The sequence below is a fragment of the Ascidia mentula genome, chromosome 8 (assembly GCF_947561715.1).
Source record: "Ascidia mentula chromosome 8, kaAscMent1.1, whole genome shotgun sequence".
Classification (NCBI taxonomy): domain Eukaryota; kingdom Metazoa; phylum Chordata; class Ascidiacea; order Phlebobranchia; family Ascidiidae; genus Ascidia; species Ascidia mentula.
In genome coordinates this window covers 15,756,672-15,772,765 of record NC_138573.1, presented here as the reverse complement: position 1 = coordinate 15,772,765, position 16,094 = coordinate 15,756,672, and the positions used below count along the sequence as shown (strand labels likewise).

Here is a 16,094-nt window from a genome sequence, read left to right as displayed (position 1 = left end):
TTTGTTTCGGCGACTTTTGTAACATCATGACATGCGTCTTTTATAAAATTTCCATGGAGATCAAATAAGTTGCTTTAAAAAACGTACATGGTTACGACCCTGCGCTCATTCGTTCTGAAGTTGGAGCAACATGGCGTCTTGCAGCAAAACGTGTTCTTCACTCATTTTGAGAAATATCTCCCCTTTTAGGCGAAATTCGGCGAAAAGTTACTCACGTTGGCGGCAGAGTGTAGCAAGCGGTAAGTACCACTTGCAGTTACACCAATACTAAAATATCACGCTCCCTGAGTAAAACGTAAATGTGATAACATGTATTGTTAAATGTCCACCCCAAGTTTGGCCCAGATTTCGATTCAAACAAAGAATATGTGGTAAGGTTTATTGCAATATTTTTGTCCCAGATGTTCTGTCGGTATCACCCAATGCGCTACTGACCAAAGACGTTTCCGCCAGTTCTTTTGCATCCCCCAAAACATGGAGATTTTACAGCAGCCAATCAGCCACATCTGAAGATGCAAAGGTTCCAGAAGAGGAGGAGGTATTGTCTGAAACAGATGAAAAAAGCATTATTGAAGACAATGAAAAAGTCGTTGGAGAAGCTGACAAACTTGAATTCCAGGCGGAAACTGCAGAGTTGTTGGATATTGTTGCAAAGTCATTGTACTCTGAAAATGAAGTAGGTTAAAAGTGTGATGTAATTTTTATGTAAATTATGCTTAATCCAGATGGAAAAGAAGGTCGGTAATTTTATCGGTAATGTATGCAAAAAAGTGAACTAATGCAAAAAGTGAAATACGAAAATGCATATAAAAATGTGTTTCACTCTCAACATAAACTGTTTGTGACAGGTTTTCATTCGTGAAGTCATATCAAATGCAAGTGATGCTCTTGAAAAACTACGGTACATGCGACTAACTTCAGAACAAGCAATGTCTGAAGAAACACCATTGGAAATTCATATAAAGACAGACAAATATAATAACACTTTCACAATTCAAGACACTGGAATCGGTTTAACAAGAGAAGATTTAACGAGCAACTTGGGGACAATTGCTCGGTCTGGGTCAAAGGAATTTCTCAAGAAAATATCAGAAAAAGGTAGTTAGACAATTTCTTTTTTTTTAAAAAGCGAACAAAAATTAAAAATGGATGATGCTTTGTTGCCAGGCAATGAAAACTCAACGATTATTGGCCAATTCGGTGTTGGTTTCTATTCTACTTTCATGGTTGGAAATGAGGTCACTGTTTACACGAGGACGCATGAACCTGATAGCCAAGGATATTGCTGGAAGTCGAAGGGGTAAAAAGTGAAACTTGCGATTGCCTAATATTCCTTTATGCTCATGCACTGCTCTGCAGAGGTGTTTCGTATGAAATTCTGGAAGCTGAATCGGTCAAACCAGGCACAAAAATTGTGGTCTCCCTGAAGCCTGACTGCAGAAAGTTTGCTGAAGGAGAAACTGTTGAAAAAATTATCAGCAAACACAGTGCTTTCGTTGGGTTTCCAGTGAGATTAAATGGGAAACTGCTTAACACCGTTCAAGTAGGTTGATCAAACAATTGTTTTGGTGCATTTTATCTTATGCAAAACATTTCGAAACATAGACGTTGGATTAGTTAAATCATCTTGACATTCTATTTAGCCACTCTGGACGTTGGAGGCCAAAGACATAGATGAGGATCAACACCTTAAGTTTTTCCGACACCTCTCAGCCAATGACAGTGAACATTACATGTACAAACTATTTTATAAAACTGATGCCCCCTTAAATATTCGCAGGTTGGTAATTTAAACATAAAATATCAACTATGTCACCACAATTAGCTCCTTATATACCATTGTAGCATCTTCTACGTGTCCGAGCAACGGCCGACAATTCTTGAGATGTCAAAAGACACAACAGGGCGGTCGGGGGTATCCTTGTACAGCCGAAAAGTTTTGGTCCAACATAAAACTGAACATCTCCTCCCGAAATGGTTGCGGTTTCTTCGTGGAGTTGTTGACAGTGAAGACATTCCTTTAAACCTGAGCAGGGAACTTTTACAAAACAGTGCTTTGATAAGGTATGCAGAACATTATGCTCCTAAATTTTAGTGACAGTTAACAGTATATACATATAATTTTGTGATAATTTCTTGCTGTTAAATTTAAGCATGAGTTCCTGTCAAAAAATGTATATACATAACTTGAAGTGAGCAAATATTTATTGTCAAATTTTTGGTTAAAAAATGTTTATATCGGAGGTGAGAAACAAATGCTGAACAAGTCAAATCTGCCTAGTTTCCATACCTCCATCATAAGTTTTGAACTTTTTCTGTAGCAAGTTGAGAGAAACGTTGACAAGTCGCTTGATCAAGTACTTCCTTGACCAAAGTCGTCGCGATCCAGAAAAATATTTGCAGTTTTTCCGCAACTACAAACTTTTCATCACAGAAGGAGTTTTATCAGAAGATATTCAAGACAAGAGAGTAAGTTTCAATAAATGTTTTAATTATGCCAGTGCTTTTTTACCTTTTTGGTCACTTTCACTCTCGAAAAACTTTAATTCACACTTTGATGGGCCACTTACCCAGTAAAGAAGCACTGATTTCTGCTATAAATTTGAATAACTTAATTGCCTTTTTAGGAGGAAGTCGCTCACTTACCCAGTTAGGAAGCACTGATTTCTGCTAAAAATTTGAACAACTTATTGCCTTTTTAGGAGGAAGTAGCTCAACTTCTGCGCTACGAGTCATCCAGTCTACCAGAAGGGGAAGTAACCAGTCTAAAAGATTACATCAAACGGATGAAGGAAGGACAGAGAAACATTTTCTATCTCTGCTCCCCGAGGTTTGTTGGTGCAGCTCAACCTATTTCAATAAAAATTTAAGAAATATCAAAAATAAAATCCAAAAACTTCAACATATCTCCCTGCAAACTTCCGTGTGCAAATGTTGTTGCAAGTTTGTATTCAACAATAAATGCATTTTTGTTCCTTTTCAGTCGCAATCTAGCTGAGACTTCCCCATACTATGAAGCTTTGAAAGGAAAAGATGTGGAAGTCTTGTTCTGTTATGATCCTTATGATGAGATCACAATGCTCCAACTGAAGAATTACGACTCGTACGTTTCGCACATAACTTTTACTATAGCTTGTCCATGATACGACTGAACATCTTATGTAGAAAACAGTTGTTTTCCCTGGAAAATGAAGTGTTGGCTGACATGTTCCAACCAAACAAAGATAAGGAAAATATCGTAACTCCTGAGGATGAAGCTACAGTCACAACACAGCTTAGTGAAACACAGGGAAAAGACCTAGTAGAATGGGCCAAAACTACACTAGACGTGAAAGTAACGGATGTAAAGGTATTACATACACAGTATTTTTTATACTTTTAAACTGTTTGTCAAGGGATTTTAAAAAAAGCTCTTGTGGGTAACTGTAAAATTTGTGCCTGTAAAGTTGGATGTTTTAGGTCACAGATAAGTTGGACAAACACCCAGCAATGGTTACAGTGTGGGAAATGGGGTCAGTCAGACATTTCTTGAAGAGTCAGTATCTCACAGATTCCAAAGGTTTGTCAGAGGCTGAGAGAACAGCATTGTTCAAACCAACACTACAACTCAATTCCAGGTGTGTATTTTTTTACAATAGACTATTTTGTGATGATTTTGTAGCACTTTCACAAAGTTACGTTTCATAATTCAGTTATGGTTTTTCAGTCACCCTGTGATTTTGAAGCTGGCGAAAATTAAAGATGCTGATCAAGAATTGGGAAAGAAAATTTTGGACCAGGCAAGCATAGGAGCTACTTACACTGCCTATTCCCTGATTATATTTTAAGTTTTATTCTGTTTTTAGCTCTATGACAATGCAATGGTATCTGCCGGTCTTATTGAAGATGCACGGCCGATGATCAACAGACTGAATGACCTGTTGTCAGCTGTTTTGGAGAAACACTGATGTAATTACGCATCTTGTGAAGTACATATTTGATGTGAAATAAAATTCTTTGCTATTCTGTTTGGGATTACTGGCTAGTTGAGACTGCGTAGTATGACAGAACCATCAAGTGAACAATGCTTTCCACCCACATGGCGGTTGTTGTAGATTTAAAACATCACATATGCAGTGGTGTATGTTTTTTTTATAAATCTGTTACAGTCCTGTTCAGAATTGTTGTCCGATGAACTCACTTGGGAATTACTGCACTTGACCAATCTCTGGTCTGCTGCCTTCATCTTTTCGTTTAAATACATCTTGTACAGCTCTTTATTGCACACAAAGTAGGCGCCACAACAAAAACGTAAATTTTCAACCTGCACAACTGAAAGTGGTCATATCACAAGAACCATCAAGTGAACAATACTTTCCTCCTACATGTCTGTTGTTGTAGTTTTCGAGCATTACATGTGCAGTGGTATAGGTTTTGTTTAAGTCTGTTACAGTCCTCTATGGAATTGACATATCGTTACAGGTCACCTTTGCGTTTAACTTTAAATACATCTTGTATAGCTGTTTATTGCACATAACAAAACCTTAATTTTCCAACTGCGCAAGTGAAAGTGCTCATATCAAAAGTATGCAAACCATAAACTTATTTTATCAAATAATTGACATCACACAAAAAAAGCTCTTGACCAACTTTGCCCCACAAAATTATGTCACCACCAAAATCAATGAAGGTCAACAAGTTTCGGGAACTTGGGGTAAACAGAGGTTGTAAAATGCAGTTTGGTTCCAGAAATTCTGCCCTTTCCAACCGCACCACCCCTTGTCCTGAATAACTTTTAAGTCTTCACCTCCAGTATAGTGGGGATCTAGTATCAGGAATTTTGTCTCTCCACTTGTGTCGCTAAAGCAAACTCCAAGGATGGTGTGGGCCAGCACACCGCCACCTGATATGAATAATGTAGTAGTTCAATATGCATTAATGTTGCTGTGTTTAATAAATACAAAAATATGCAGTGTTGCATGAAACAATTAAAGTTATCACTGATAGTAGTTTGTTCTTGCTTTAGAGGGGCCAAGGCTAGAGGTTATGTATAAGTTACTGCCTTATTCATTATATTGGATAAAATATAATTTACTTAAACAAAATATACCAGAGCATTAAAAACCACATACATGTGTAAAATGCCTAAAACAACTTTTTTAGATTTTACACAATAGGAAAAAAAATTTTCTGCAAAAACCATGGCAAACAAGTGTCAATCAATCACACGATCTTACCAATCATTATGGGTGTTCCCTGGTTTGCAAAATGCATGGCAAGCTCCCTTCCTCGATTAGAAAGTTCAGACCCCTGACCAACTGACATAATCTTTGAGGTGACTCCAAGATATTGGTTGAGGATGGTACTAACTTCTATGGACCCAATCCATTTTCTTGTTCCGACAAATTCCTTAGTCTTGTCTCCAGTATCAACAAGAATCTACACATTTAGTTCAAAACAAAACAGCACATTTAACACAAATATAAAACTGATGATGCCAGTAACAAAATAAATATTTCTATTTTAATAAAAGATCACTATACACTGATGTAGTAAACTTGGCAAAATAAAACACCAATACATTATTTGAATAAGGCCACAAAGAGAAAATTATTTAATTAAAAAAGCAAATAGGGAAATTTACAAACTTTAATAATAATTTTTTGGTTTACTTGTTGAATTTCTTTGTGTGTGGGAATCTTTTTGTCAGTGTAAGCTTGATTCCTGAACCATGAAACAACAGTTTGTAAAGACCTGTACGCACAACCCCAACCATTATCATCCATGTGGTCTTGCATGTAATGGTGGTAACCATATGTTCCTTTCACCAAATACAGCTACAAATTACCAAGAAAGTTATATATGTATCCCTAAGAATATCACAAAAAACTGTCTATACTTAAAACTGAATTTACAGCTACCTTATTACTATTATTTAGCAGTACAATTGTGAAGTTCTAGTTTCCGAAACAAATAATATGAGGACTTTAATGTATCTATAGAAAACTCATGGAAGTTTATGTGATAATATATTAGCTTGTGTTTCACCTTTCCATCTGTTATTTTTGGTGTTGGCAAACCAACATGTGTATTGTTGAGTAAAAGAGTGCTGTGCTTTGGTATAAGTTCTATTGCATTGTTTCTCCGGAAATGTGGCCTGGTGCACTTGACCATGAAAGTGTGATGCAAAACGTTCTAAAAAACAAAAGGCAATTTATCTTAAGTATGTTTTGGTTGAACCTTGCAACCACCTTCCGAAAATCTTCTAAATCCGAGTCAGTTTTGTTCTCAGGGTAGCAAATGGTCACCGGGTGGCACCAACCTGGAGGTTGGAAGTAAAGCAATCTTGGGAGACAAAGGTTTTTCTGTTTTGCTGAATATTCTCTATTTAAACAACATTTCACGTTGTTTGTGTGGCTTTGAAGACCATCTTTTAATTGCTCATACAACCTGGTAAAAACAAAACAATTTTTTTAGGAAAATACGATATTTGGATGCAGAACATTAGGAGAATAAAATCCATTTGGTTTTAATAAAAAATAGGTTTAAATTTTAAGAGTACAACTCACTTGTTTAAAGGTAGTTCCTGACTAACATAACATAGTACTTCAAAGCAAAGTGGAAAGTTGATAAACTTGTCATTTTCCACATGTTCAATAACTGGGGCAAACTTCACGCCAGAACATGCATTTGTCAAAATTTTGCATTTTATTGTATTGGACAAAAATGACGAACAACCAGTCCTCCCACTTTTGCTTTTCTCCAACAAGGATTTGCAAAGGCAAGTGTCGAACTCTGAAGCATGATGAAGAATTGTATTCTTGTCCTCGAGTAAAAATGCCAAGCTTTGACCAAACAAACTTTCTGATTCAATATCGAGGGAACCTTTGAGGAGGGTTGTGTTAGGCAACAAAACTTTTAATATTACAAACAAAACACAACATTTCATGTAAACCAAAGGCATGTGACACAAATAAATATCAAATGAAGTTAAACTAATCCCCATGTGGCATAAATTGTTCTGTAAATTGTGTTTTGCTTCAAACGATTGTCAAAAATGATTATCCTTCAGCAAAAAATAATTTCTGTGAAGAGATTACCTTAACTATGGGCTCCTGACATGATAATCCTTATGTTTTTTTCGGTTCCAACACTATTTTATTTTGCATATTTATTGTTCCTACATATTCAAGTTAATTTGTACAAAAATATAATTTAATTTAACAAGAAAATTATGTTTTTTGTTTGGGAATAATTCATGCATTTTTATGAAAAAAATCACAACAGTTTTTACCATCAGCAACTTTTGCAGTTGTTGTCACAACTCCACTGATGATAAATGGGATCGTTTTAGAAGCAAGAAAATCCTGAGCTTCCCTGCAAGGAATTTGTTCATGTTCCACAATGTTTCCATTTAATTTTACAACCAAGTGTTTTTCATCATTTAAAGTTGCGCACAGTTCAAAGTCACTTGAATGAGAATGTCCAAATTGGCCACCTATCACAAAGCCTGCAAAAAAATACACATTTTGCTAGTTATAACAACGCAGGCTAAAAATTCATTTTTAATGTTTTTGGTTTTACTTTCACCTCTGGGAATGTAGTCAGATGCTGTTGGTAGGCTGTCAGATTTGCTGCCTTTTTTGCTATTTAGGCAACCTGTCACTAAAATGACATCATCATTGCACCATGTGACAAGGGAACAATTAGAATTATTAGTATTTTCCAAAGTTTCCAATTTCTGCCAAAAAAACAAAACACAATGTAATTTGACTGATATTTAAAAGCATAAAAGCAAACATACTATTTGCACACCAGATTATCTGTAGTGTGGGACCATGAACAGGGGTCAGCACCTTGTACGAAGCATGCCAATTTACAAATTAATAAAAAATATCTCATTCTTGTGGGTATACTTCAAAATACTTTAACCTTTGTTTCGTAATCCCTGCCTAATGACGCCCCATTGTGTGTATTACACATAATATTTGCTTTTTTAAGGGACAATTCAACATTCCCAGGTAGTATGGCATATGTGTAGCGGAGGTTTGTACATTTATTAACAGGTAAATCACTTTTGCCACGAATAATCATCTCGCGTACGAGGGGTTGCCAACCCGCGACCCCTATAATCTCTCTCAACAAAGAGGATATCGTTTTATCGTTAAACATATTAAAATATACATTTGACACCGTAATAACTTGTATTATGTTCTTTGCAAAGCATTTAACTTACTTCCACGACGTCTTGCACAAACAGAACACGACGAATTTGCATTTTGAAGCAAATATAAAAATTTACTCCATTACAAAAACAAACTCAACGCATAAAGCAAAATTGTTTACAAAACTTTATAGTGTTACCACGTGGTCGTCGCACGCATTCATGCGAATTAATTTCAAAAAAATGTCTTGTCTTGTCCATTTTTCTGCCAAGTACGAGATTTTGGAAGTGATTTGTGTTTGTAAACTGTTATCCTATATTTTAATGTTACAAACATTTGTGCCCAGTAGAAATACATATACAAGAGGCTTGTTTGCGTGTTTTTCAGTCAGATCGAGGAATGCCGATTTTCCAGCATTTTCGCGCGACGCATGCGTAGCTAATAACGACATGCCATTCTCTGTTGCGTTGCTGTGCAGTTTTCTGTAAAACAGTTCAAACATTGAATACGTTCTTTTCACTTGTTCTGTGAGATAAATGCGCACATCGATATTGTTGTTCCATGTCCAAGATAGTTTTTCTTGATTAAACAAAACCCTTTTTGTTAGTATTTTCTTTATTTTCGTAGGCGAGATTTCATTAGCCGCTTATTTGAAGCAATTGTATTTGAGGCAGAAAAACTTCTTCAACAAGATGGAGAACATGGGAATATCAGAAGATAAGCTTGAAATGCTAAAGCAGTTTGTTCAGCTGTGTAAGCTTCAACCTGCTGTTATCCACATGAAGGAATTTTCATTCTTGAAAGATTGGCTTGTAAATGAGTAAGTTGCAGTCCATCAACTTCGAAAAAGTAAAGGCTATTGACATGGTATTCTGAATCAACATGCAAAACACTGATTAATATTGCTTCTACCACTATTTGCAAACAGCCACATTAACCAATTAATTTTGAAATTAATGATTAATATTTCAAGCAACCATGAAAGTTATTTGGCTTGATCTTGAATTTGTTTTTTGTTTTTGTTGCATAAAACTATCAGTTAAATCTGTGTGGATGTTATTGCAAAGAAATACTTCATTTTTTGCATAATAAACTGATTTTATGATTTTTGGGGGTTATTTAGTTGATAATCTAAGTCGTTATGTTTTGAAATAACTCATTTAGATTATTTGCTAGATAAAAACATTTGATGTTCTTCAGTTTAAAGGCCACATTACCAGACCCTCCATCTGCAAGTCAGGAAAAACATGATCATGGTGATGGACAAAAGTCAAAACCAGCATGGACCAAACCAGAAAGTGAGGATGAGAGTGATTCAATCGACGAAGAAGATAAAGATGAATCAAGTGACCTGGGTCAGTGCAAATAACACTTACGGAAATAAATAAGTTATGTCTAAGCCATATCATGAACAAATCTCTTAAAACTGTTCAGTGGGAGTTTGTTTGGAACACCATTGTTATGCAATTAAGGTTTCAGAAACTCACAAACATTCTTTGGGGTAATTCGGGTTCACAAAACCAATTAAGATCAGTGTGCCAAAGAGCCTACTTTCATCAGAACTGCTAAATGGTCCTGTCCTGTACCAGATTGCTACTGTTTGATGACCAATGCAAAGTGAAAATGTTGTTACAGAGTTTGACATGGAAGGTGTAATAAGTGGAGACACAGATCCACCACAGGAAATGGGTGATGACAGCAAAGAAAGCACAGAGGAAGAGCAAGATCAAGTACTTTTTATTTTTGTGTTTTATTAAATTTTAATCAGTGGACACAATGTCGCCGAACATTTAACATAAAAAATGGATGTGTGCAAGGCGATGGATATGAGGAAACTTGGAATGGAGGCAATGCAGAGTGGAGATTATGAAGGGGCCATCAATCACTTTACCGCTGGCATTAAACTTGACAATAAAAGAACTGTACTCTTTGTCAAAAGGGCAACGTGAGTGCATTATATCTTATGTTAAGTTTGGTTTGTACATTTCTTTGGTCTTTCAGGTCCTACTTAAAAATCTCCAAGCCAAATGCAGCAACAAGAGATGCAACTAAAGCATTGGAGATTAACCCAGATTCTGCTGCTGCGTATAAAGTGGGTTAATAGGAAAAGGGTCAAATGCCATCTGAACCATGTGCTTTTAAACATGACAAGTAACATTTGTTTGTAGGTTTTAGGCAAAGCGAACAAGTTGCTTGGGAATTGGGATGAGGCCTGCCATGACTTCGAAGTTGCGCAGAAAATTGACTTTGACGAGGAAATCTATGAATTGCTAAAAGAAATCAGACCCAAGGTTTGCTGAATGCTGTGTATAATTTTGGTGTGACCTCAAAAGTGATTTTGTAATGACAAATAGAACAATTTATATCTGTCATATGCTTTAAAACTTGATATAAATTACCTCTGATCCCTTATAAAAACCAATCCTCAAAATTCTTGTAGAGCAAATATTTGTTCTGTGCACATGGTGCAAGAAATTTTTTTTAAAAAGGGCTGTCACAATGTAGGACAGTATTAGCAAGTTGGTGTTATGAATTGATCTTGTGTGCCTCACAAAAAAACCTGCCACCCTGTGAACAAGCACCTCTTAATTTATCTGTTAATATTTATTCACAAGCACACAGTTAAAGTCATGTGACTATTGAAACCGAATGGCACACAGTGAAAAATATTACAAAGCAGCTCTGATAAATTGCACCAGCATTACCTGCAAGTTGTGCATGGTTATTACTGTCGACGCCAAACATAAAGAATTGTTACAAGAAAGTCAATCAATGTTAAATTAAAACACAAAACTGTCCCAACATTACAGTTCATCTCTTGTGCTGGAAAAATGTTTGTGGCGATTTGCCGTTGCTAAAAGATCTGGCAAAGTCTTTGTTATTGCCTCTTCCAGTTTATCCATCAGGCAACCTGAAAAGTAACTGCAGTGGTGGTGTAGTGGTGTGAAGTCATCCATGTGGTTTATGGAGAAGAACTCTGTATACTGAGAAGGTGGGGGCAAGTCAAACGGGCTGATGTTGTTCTTTGTCTGAACTCCTTTAAAAATGTTGTTCTCGTTTGGTGACAGAAGAAGTTGTTTGATTACATTTTCCTTGTCAGATAAAAATGTCCATTCATTCTTTAGTTTTTCAAGGTATTCGTTGACAAGTAAAGCGTGAATCCTCACTCGAATTGCATGCTGCCTTACAAGGCCTATCTTGTTTTCCAAGCGGTTTTCTATGACGTCATTCAAATCCTGTACAACAAAGTATTATACACTCAGAATGGCAATACTTTAACTGCATTTTCCCGAAGATATTTAACTTGACAGTGCCCAAAACCAGACATATGAACCATAGGCGCCTAGTTTTCATTTTTCCAGGGGGGGCGGCTATATTATGACGTCATAATTTGTTACTATGACGTCATCAAGTATCGAAAACTGTGTTTGAATTTCAATGCATGAGGCGTATTAATAAAAAGGGCGACGTTAACGATGAACGCACGAGATCGGTCTACGACACAACCAAACTACCAGTTGGCATATCATACTGCGAGACTGACGTTGCAACAACCGATGTCAGTTACGTAAGCGAAACTAGGTCAACATGTTCTGCGTGCGACGTGTAAGAAACACATTGTTTGTAGTTCTTTTTTTCTTTGAACGTTACAAATGCGACGAGTTTTTTTGGAAAACCTATGATATGAACTTATTGGTTGCGTAATTAGTCATAAAATGGCACCTGTGTTTTACATACCTGAAGCAATGAGACTTCCTCTTGTCTAAAAAGAACACTATTGCTGTTAAACTTATATTCATATGGCCAATACGATCCAGTGTAGACCCTTGGAGGTTCAGTAACATTTATCAGTGGTGCCAGGCTCCAAAAAAGGGCCCCATAAACGCGCATGAGCTCCTGTGTTGCAATGCTGTCCGCTTTGTTCAAAATGAGTCTAAAAAAATTAAACTTAAATGAGACACATAGGAGTATCTTATATAGTTCGTAGACACAAGTTAAAAGTAAGAATGTCAAAATGTATATTTTTGGCATAAGTATTTTGTGTTGTTCCAGGTTTTGAATCTATTCTTCAGATTAACAGCCTACATTTTAAAATAAAAGAATTGTGACATACAATGTTTATTTTTGATTAATGATTCACGACAGAACAAATTTAAAGTTCAAGTACTTTTACTTTACCTTATTTGGGACTCCTTGCCCTTTAGTTGCTTGAACAATGTTTCTAACTCAAGTCCAACATCGAGCTTGGTCGGATCAAAAACAACAATTATAAGTTGAGCTCGATCAATAAACCATTTGACTACTTTGTTAAATGGGTAACCTCTTTCTTGTTGTTTTCGGTTTTCGATGATACCTACAAAGCACAAATTTCCATTTGCGTAATGCACATATGCAGTGGGAAAATGCAACAAACCTAAGTAAACTTGTTTTTAGACTGTTTTTGAGCAAAAATGTTGCTACAAACCACAACATGTGTTTATACCTGGTGTATCAAGAAAAGTAACCCTTCTCAAAAGTGGATGGGGAAGTCCCACTCCTGTAAATCTTTCCAAAAAGTTTTGTCCGAATTTCTCCAGAGCAGTGAACCCCTTTGTCTTGTCCGATACCAACACAGCACCTTCTGTGTTCTTTTTCTTCTCGTCGTAATTCACAATTGTAAACTCGGATGTTGTCGGTTCGGCACCTGGCAAAACATTTAGCTGAAAATGTCTTGGGAGGCAAAGCAATTTAAAATAACCATTGTCAGTTGTACTATTTGAACATATGTTATACTGTTGTTAAACAAGTGTTAATAACTCGTAGCAGTGTATGACAGTTGTTAGGTGTAATTTCCATGTTTTACATGAAATTCCATGATTTACATATATATTCCAAATACCTGTTCTTAAAATATCGGTGTCAAGAATGTAGTTGAGCATTGTAGTTTTTCCAGTACTCCATGGGCCCAAAAATAGAACCAGTGGATTTGCTTTAATTTGGCCAACTGTATAATATTGTGTTTTTAAACAATGTATACACAACATGGAAATAATAACAGAGTCGATAAAAAACAAAATCATGTGTTTCTTAATAAGCATGTCACACTACAGAAATGAAATACAACTCACAAGAGTATTTATATGTAGTTATAGTTTAAATACAAAAGCATAAAGATGGTAGTGAAATGCTGATATTGTCAAATGTTTCTTGTAAACAAACACCTTAAGTGAGCTGCATTCAGGGAGAATGTTTCCACCTATTGGGTCAAATGTGCTGCAAAGCTGTTTAAACCTAAAAGGTCTCATTAGTGCAGATTGTGATTGTTGCCCTGGACTAGTATTTCCAAAGCTACTGTATGCAGCTCTCAATGAATATTATGTAGTGATGTTCCCAGTTCCAAATTATCTGGCCCGGCCAGATCCGGATAGTTGTCAATCAAATTCAGCCGGATAATTTGGATCCGACAGTTTGTTAACACCGATTCGTGTATTTTATCGGTATGGCAAAAATGTTTGATTGCCAAATGGAATGCTATGTTAAGGTTAGCTTATCATGAGTGGAACAAATAAACGTGGGCATTCATTAATATGGTATAACACGTCACAAAAAACTCCAAAACAAAGAACAGAAAAATCGGAAGTCGATGAGTATCACAGACTGGGTCCCAAAAACGAGTACTTTGCGAAATGTTTGTACGTTTTTAGGACAAAAATGCTTTCCCAACTATCCCGTAAAATTAAGTGCATTATCCGGCCGGGTCCGGGTATTGAAAATTGGTCAATATCCGGCCGGGGCCGGGTACCTGGATCTGGCGCATGACATCACTAATATTATGAATTCAAGAACTGTGATTAATAAATACCAGACATGTCATTCCTTTCTGGGAGATCATTGTAATGATAAGCATCCTCCAGTGGCTTTATAGTGGTCTCATAAATATCTATGAGTTGCTCCAGTATTTGGTTGTGTGCAGAAGGGTTGGGTCTGTCGTACCTCAAAGTCCTGTGGATGTGATCTCTTTGCCTCAAATGTTGGGAATCGTGCGAATGTTGAGGCTTGTTTGGTTCCTCAAATTCATTTTGATTGTGGCCGCCACCTTCACATAGAAATGATGTTAGTTTGTCCAATATAGGAAAAACAATGTTATTTTGATAAAACAGTGTTTCTGCTGGTTCTAAAAGAAATGTTTTTTTAAAAATCCAATGCTCTGAGACAGCATTGAATACAAACAACAAAATTTAAAACATTAGTGTATACCTCTTACCGTAATTTGGTGACACAACCATCGACAGAAAACAAAACAACCTCAATGAAAACATTGTTTCATCGCGCGGAAAACTGAAATAGCTACAGCGATTTGTTACTAAAGGTGCTTTCCCCCATGGAAACAGTTTTTATAGCGGTTTACGTTTTGTCGCAGAAGACTTATTAAATTTAAGTTTTTTTTAAGGCAATCAAAATTCGGGAGCATAAAATGGCGCGAGAACGCAAGAGAAAAGAACGAGAAGTCGCCGATCGCATCAAAAGGGTCAAGAAAGCCCAAAAGGCACAGGAAAAAGCTCGAAAAGAGCAGGAAAAGCGTGACAAGGTAGGAATATTTTCAGAATAAATTGCTGAGTTGTATTGTCAGTATTTTGTAATTACAGGAATTTGAGGAAAACGTCAGAAGGGAAATGCCGAACTTTCAGGGAATGCCGAACTTTCAGGGGATGCCGAACTTCCAGGGAATGCCCGACATGTCCGGTTTCAACTTCGGAGGAGCATCCGATCCTCCACCAAAAGAAAGCACGGAGGAACCAAAGGAGACCCCAGAACCGAAAAAGGAGAGTGAAGAACCGAAAATCTTCGAAGTGCCTACCGACATTGACCTCGATTAACCCCGAGGCGTCGTGGTTCACCAGACTTAACGTAGGTTTGACACGTGACACCTCAGCCAATTGCGAGTGGCACAAATTGGCGCCACCTGCTGTAGTGTATTATCGATCGTGATTCGTCAGCAAAAGTTTCACTGCGTATTTGCATACGATGTTATGTACATAAAGCGATGTTGTAATTTCCATGTGCAGGTTTTTTTGTTTTCAATAAAACTTTTCCGTGCAAACTGTTGTCCGATATTCTTCGTAAATCACATCGTAAATGTTTCAACTTGGCAAAAACAATATCTCATTGGTGTTCTTTGATTTCTTTACAAGAGTCCTCTTCAACGCCATAACCGTAGGAAAAGTATATATTAGTTAATGTAAAATGTGTAATACCTCAATTTTTATCAGTGAACAGCAATGGTGTACAAAGCAATAGAGCCAATAATGTTTTTTTTTTCATAGTGAGCTGCTGACACTATTTTGCTGACCAGATCGTTGAAAGTGAAACAGTGTCCCTATCTGCAGCTCACCACATAAATTGCATGTGAAGTTTAAGGCCAATTTAATTTACCAAGCACAAAACTGAAAGCACTTCATTTGTAGATATGAATAAAAAATGTTATAAAAATCAAACATGCAAGTTATAGAAATCATTTTTTTTATACAAACGTGCTGATAGTAGAAAAGTATGTAATATCCTGAAGGATAAACGATTTGGTGTTTGTCCGGGGTTAGTAAACAAAGTTCCACACACAACATGTAGGTCGCCGTAGTTTGCTCGAAAGAAAGCCAATGAGTTACTCGCGTACTACAGGCAGACTCAATAAGTAACTGTCGAGTTTGTTTAAACAGCAATTTTTTTTCTTGAAGGGTAACTTTGAGTTCAGGAAAATGACAAAGGATTCGGGAAAATAATTAATACAGCGAGTTCAAACTTGGTTTACATGTGAGACCTTTATCAAAATCAGTTTTCGTAAAACAGGACTTTAGTCGCAAAAAGGGATGCAGAAAAGTATCCTGGGAAACTAATTTTGCATTCGCGCGCCTGACCTTGCAGTGTTGCCCAAAGGTTCATTAACATCTAGTGATTATGTATTTTATTGCACAC

The 16,094-nt window shown here is 36.6% G+C and overlaps 4 protein-coding genes across 4 annotated transcripts; 2 read left to right on the top strand and 2 right to left on the bottom strand.

The window, feature by feature from the left end:
* Positions 1-109: 109 nt before the first annotated feature.
* Positions 110-4,001, top strand: LOC145910969 (heat shock protein 75 kDa, mitochondrial-like). The gene is made up of 14 exons (XM_082998199.1): positions 110-239; positions 402-676; positions 849-1,098; positions 1,168-1,300; positions 1,360-1,543; positions 1,644-1,780; positions 1,846-2,064; positions 2,322-2,469; positions 2,703-2,830; positions 2,984-3,103; positions 3,166-3,349; positions 3,460-3,617; positions 3,707-3,779; positions 3,846-4,001. The coding sequence occupies exons 1-14, from the start codon at positions 131-133 to the stop codon at positions 3,945-3,947; spliced, it is 2,220 nt and encodes a 739-aa protein (XP_082854325.1). The 5' UTR covers positions 110-130; the 3' UTR covers positions 3,948-4,001.
* A 256-nt stretch (positions 4,002-4,257) lies between these two features.
* LOC145910771 (ufm1-specific protease 2-like) lies at positions 4,258-8,313 on the bottom strand. The gene is made up of 9 exons (XM_082997976.1): positions 8,216-8,313; positions 7,570-7,720; positions 7,274-7,489; positions 6,549-6,864; positions 6,231-6,429; positions 6,028-6,174; positions 5,652-5,816; positions 5,217-5,418; positions 4,258-4,882 (listed from the first exon to the last, which is right to left on the bottom strand). Exons 1-9 carry the CDS (start codon positions 8,255-8,257, stop codon positions 4,671-4,673), a joined length of 1,650 nt encoding a protein of 549 aa, XP_082854102.1. The 5' UTR covers positions 8,258-8,313; the 3' UTR covers positions 4,258-4,670.
* Positions 8,314-8,775: 462 nt separating this feature from the next.
* Positions 8,776-15,219, top strand: LOC145911514 (putative protein FAM10A4). The gene is made up of 8 exons (XM_082998895.1): positions 8,776-8,964; positions 9,345-9,499; positions 9,780-9,874; positions 9,962-10,089; positions 10,146-10,236; positions 10,313-10,435; positions 14,575-14,712; positions 14,771-15,219. The coding sequence occupies exons 1-8, from the start codon at positions 8,837-8,839 to the stop codon at positions 14,999-15,001; spliced, it is 1,089 nt and encodes a 362-aa protein (XP_082855021.1). The 5' UTR covers positions 8,776-8,836; the 3' UTR covers positions 15,002-15,219.
* Positions 10,751-14,457, bottom strand: LOC145911116 (sarcalumenin-like). The gene is made up of 7 exons (XM_082998362.1): positions 14,389-14,457; positions 13,987-14,220; positions 13,024-13,128; positions 12,628-12,828; positions 12,324-12,498; positions 11,883-12,078; positions 10,751-11,380 (listed from the first exon to the last, which is right to left on the bottom strand). The coding sequence occupies exons 1-7, from the start codon at positions 14,441-14,443 to the stop codon at positions 10,949-10,951; spliced, it is 1,398 nt and encodes a 465-aa protein (XP_082854488.1). The 5' UTR covers positions 14,444-14,457; the 3' UTR covers positions 10,751-10,948.
* Positions 15,220-16,094: the final 875 nt, after the last annotated feature.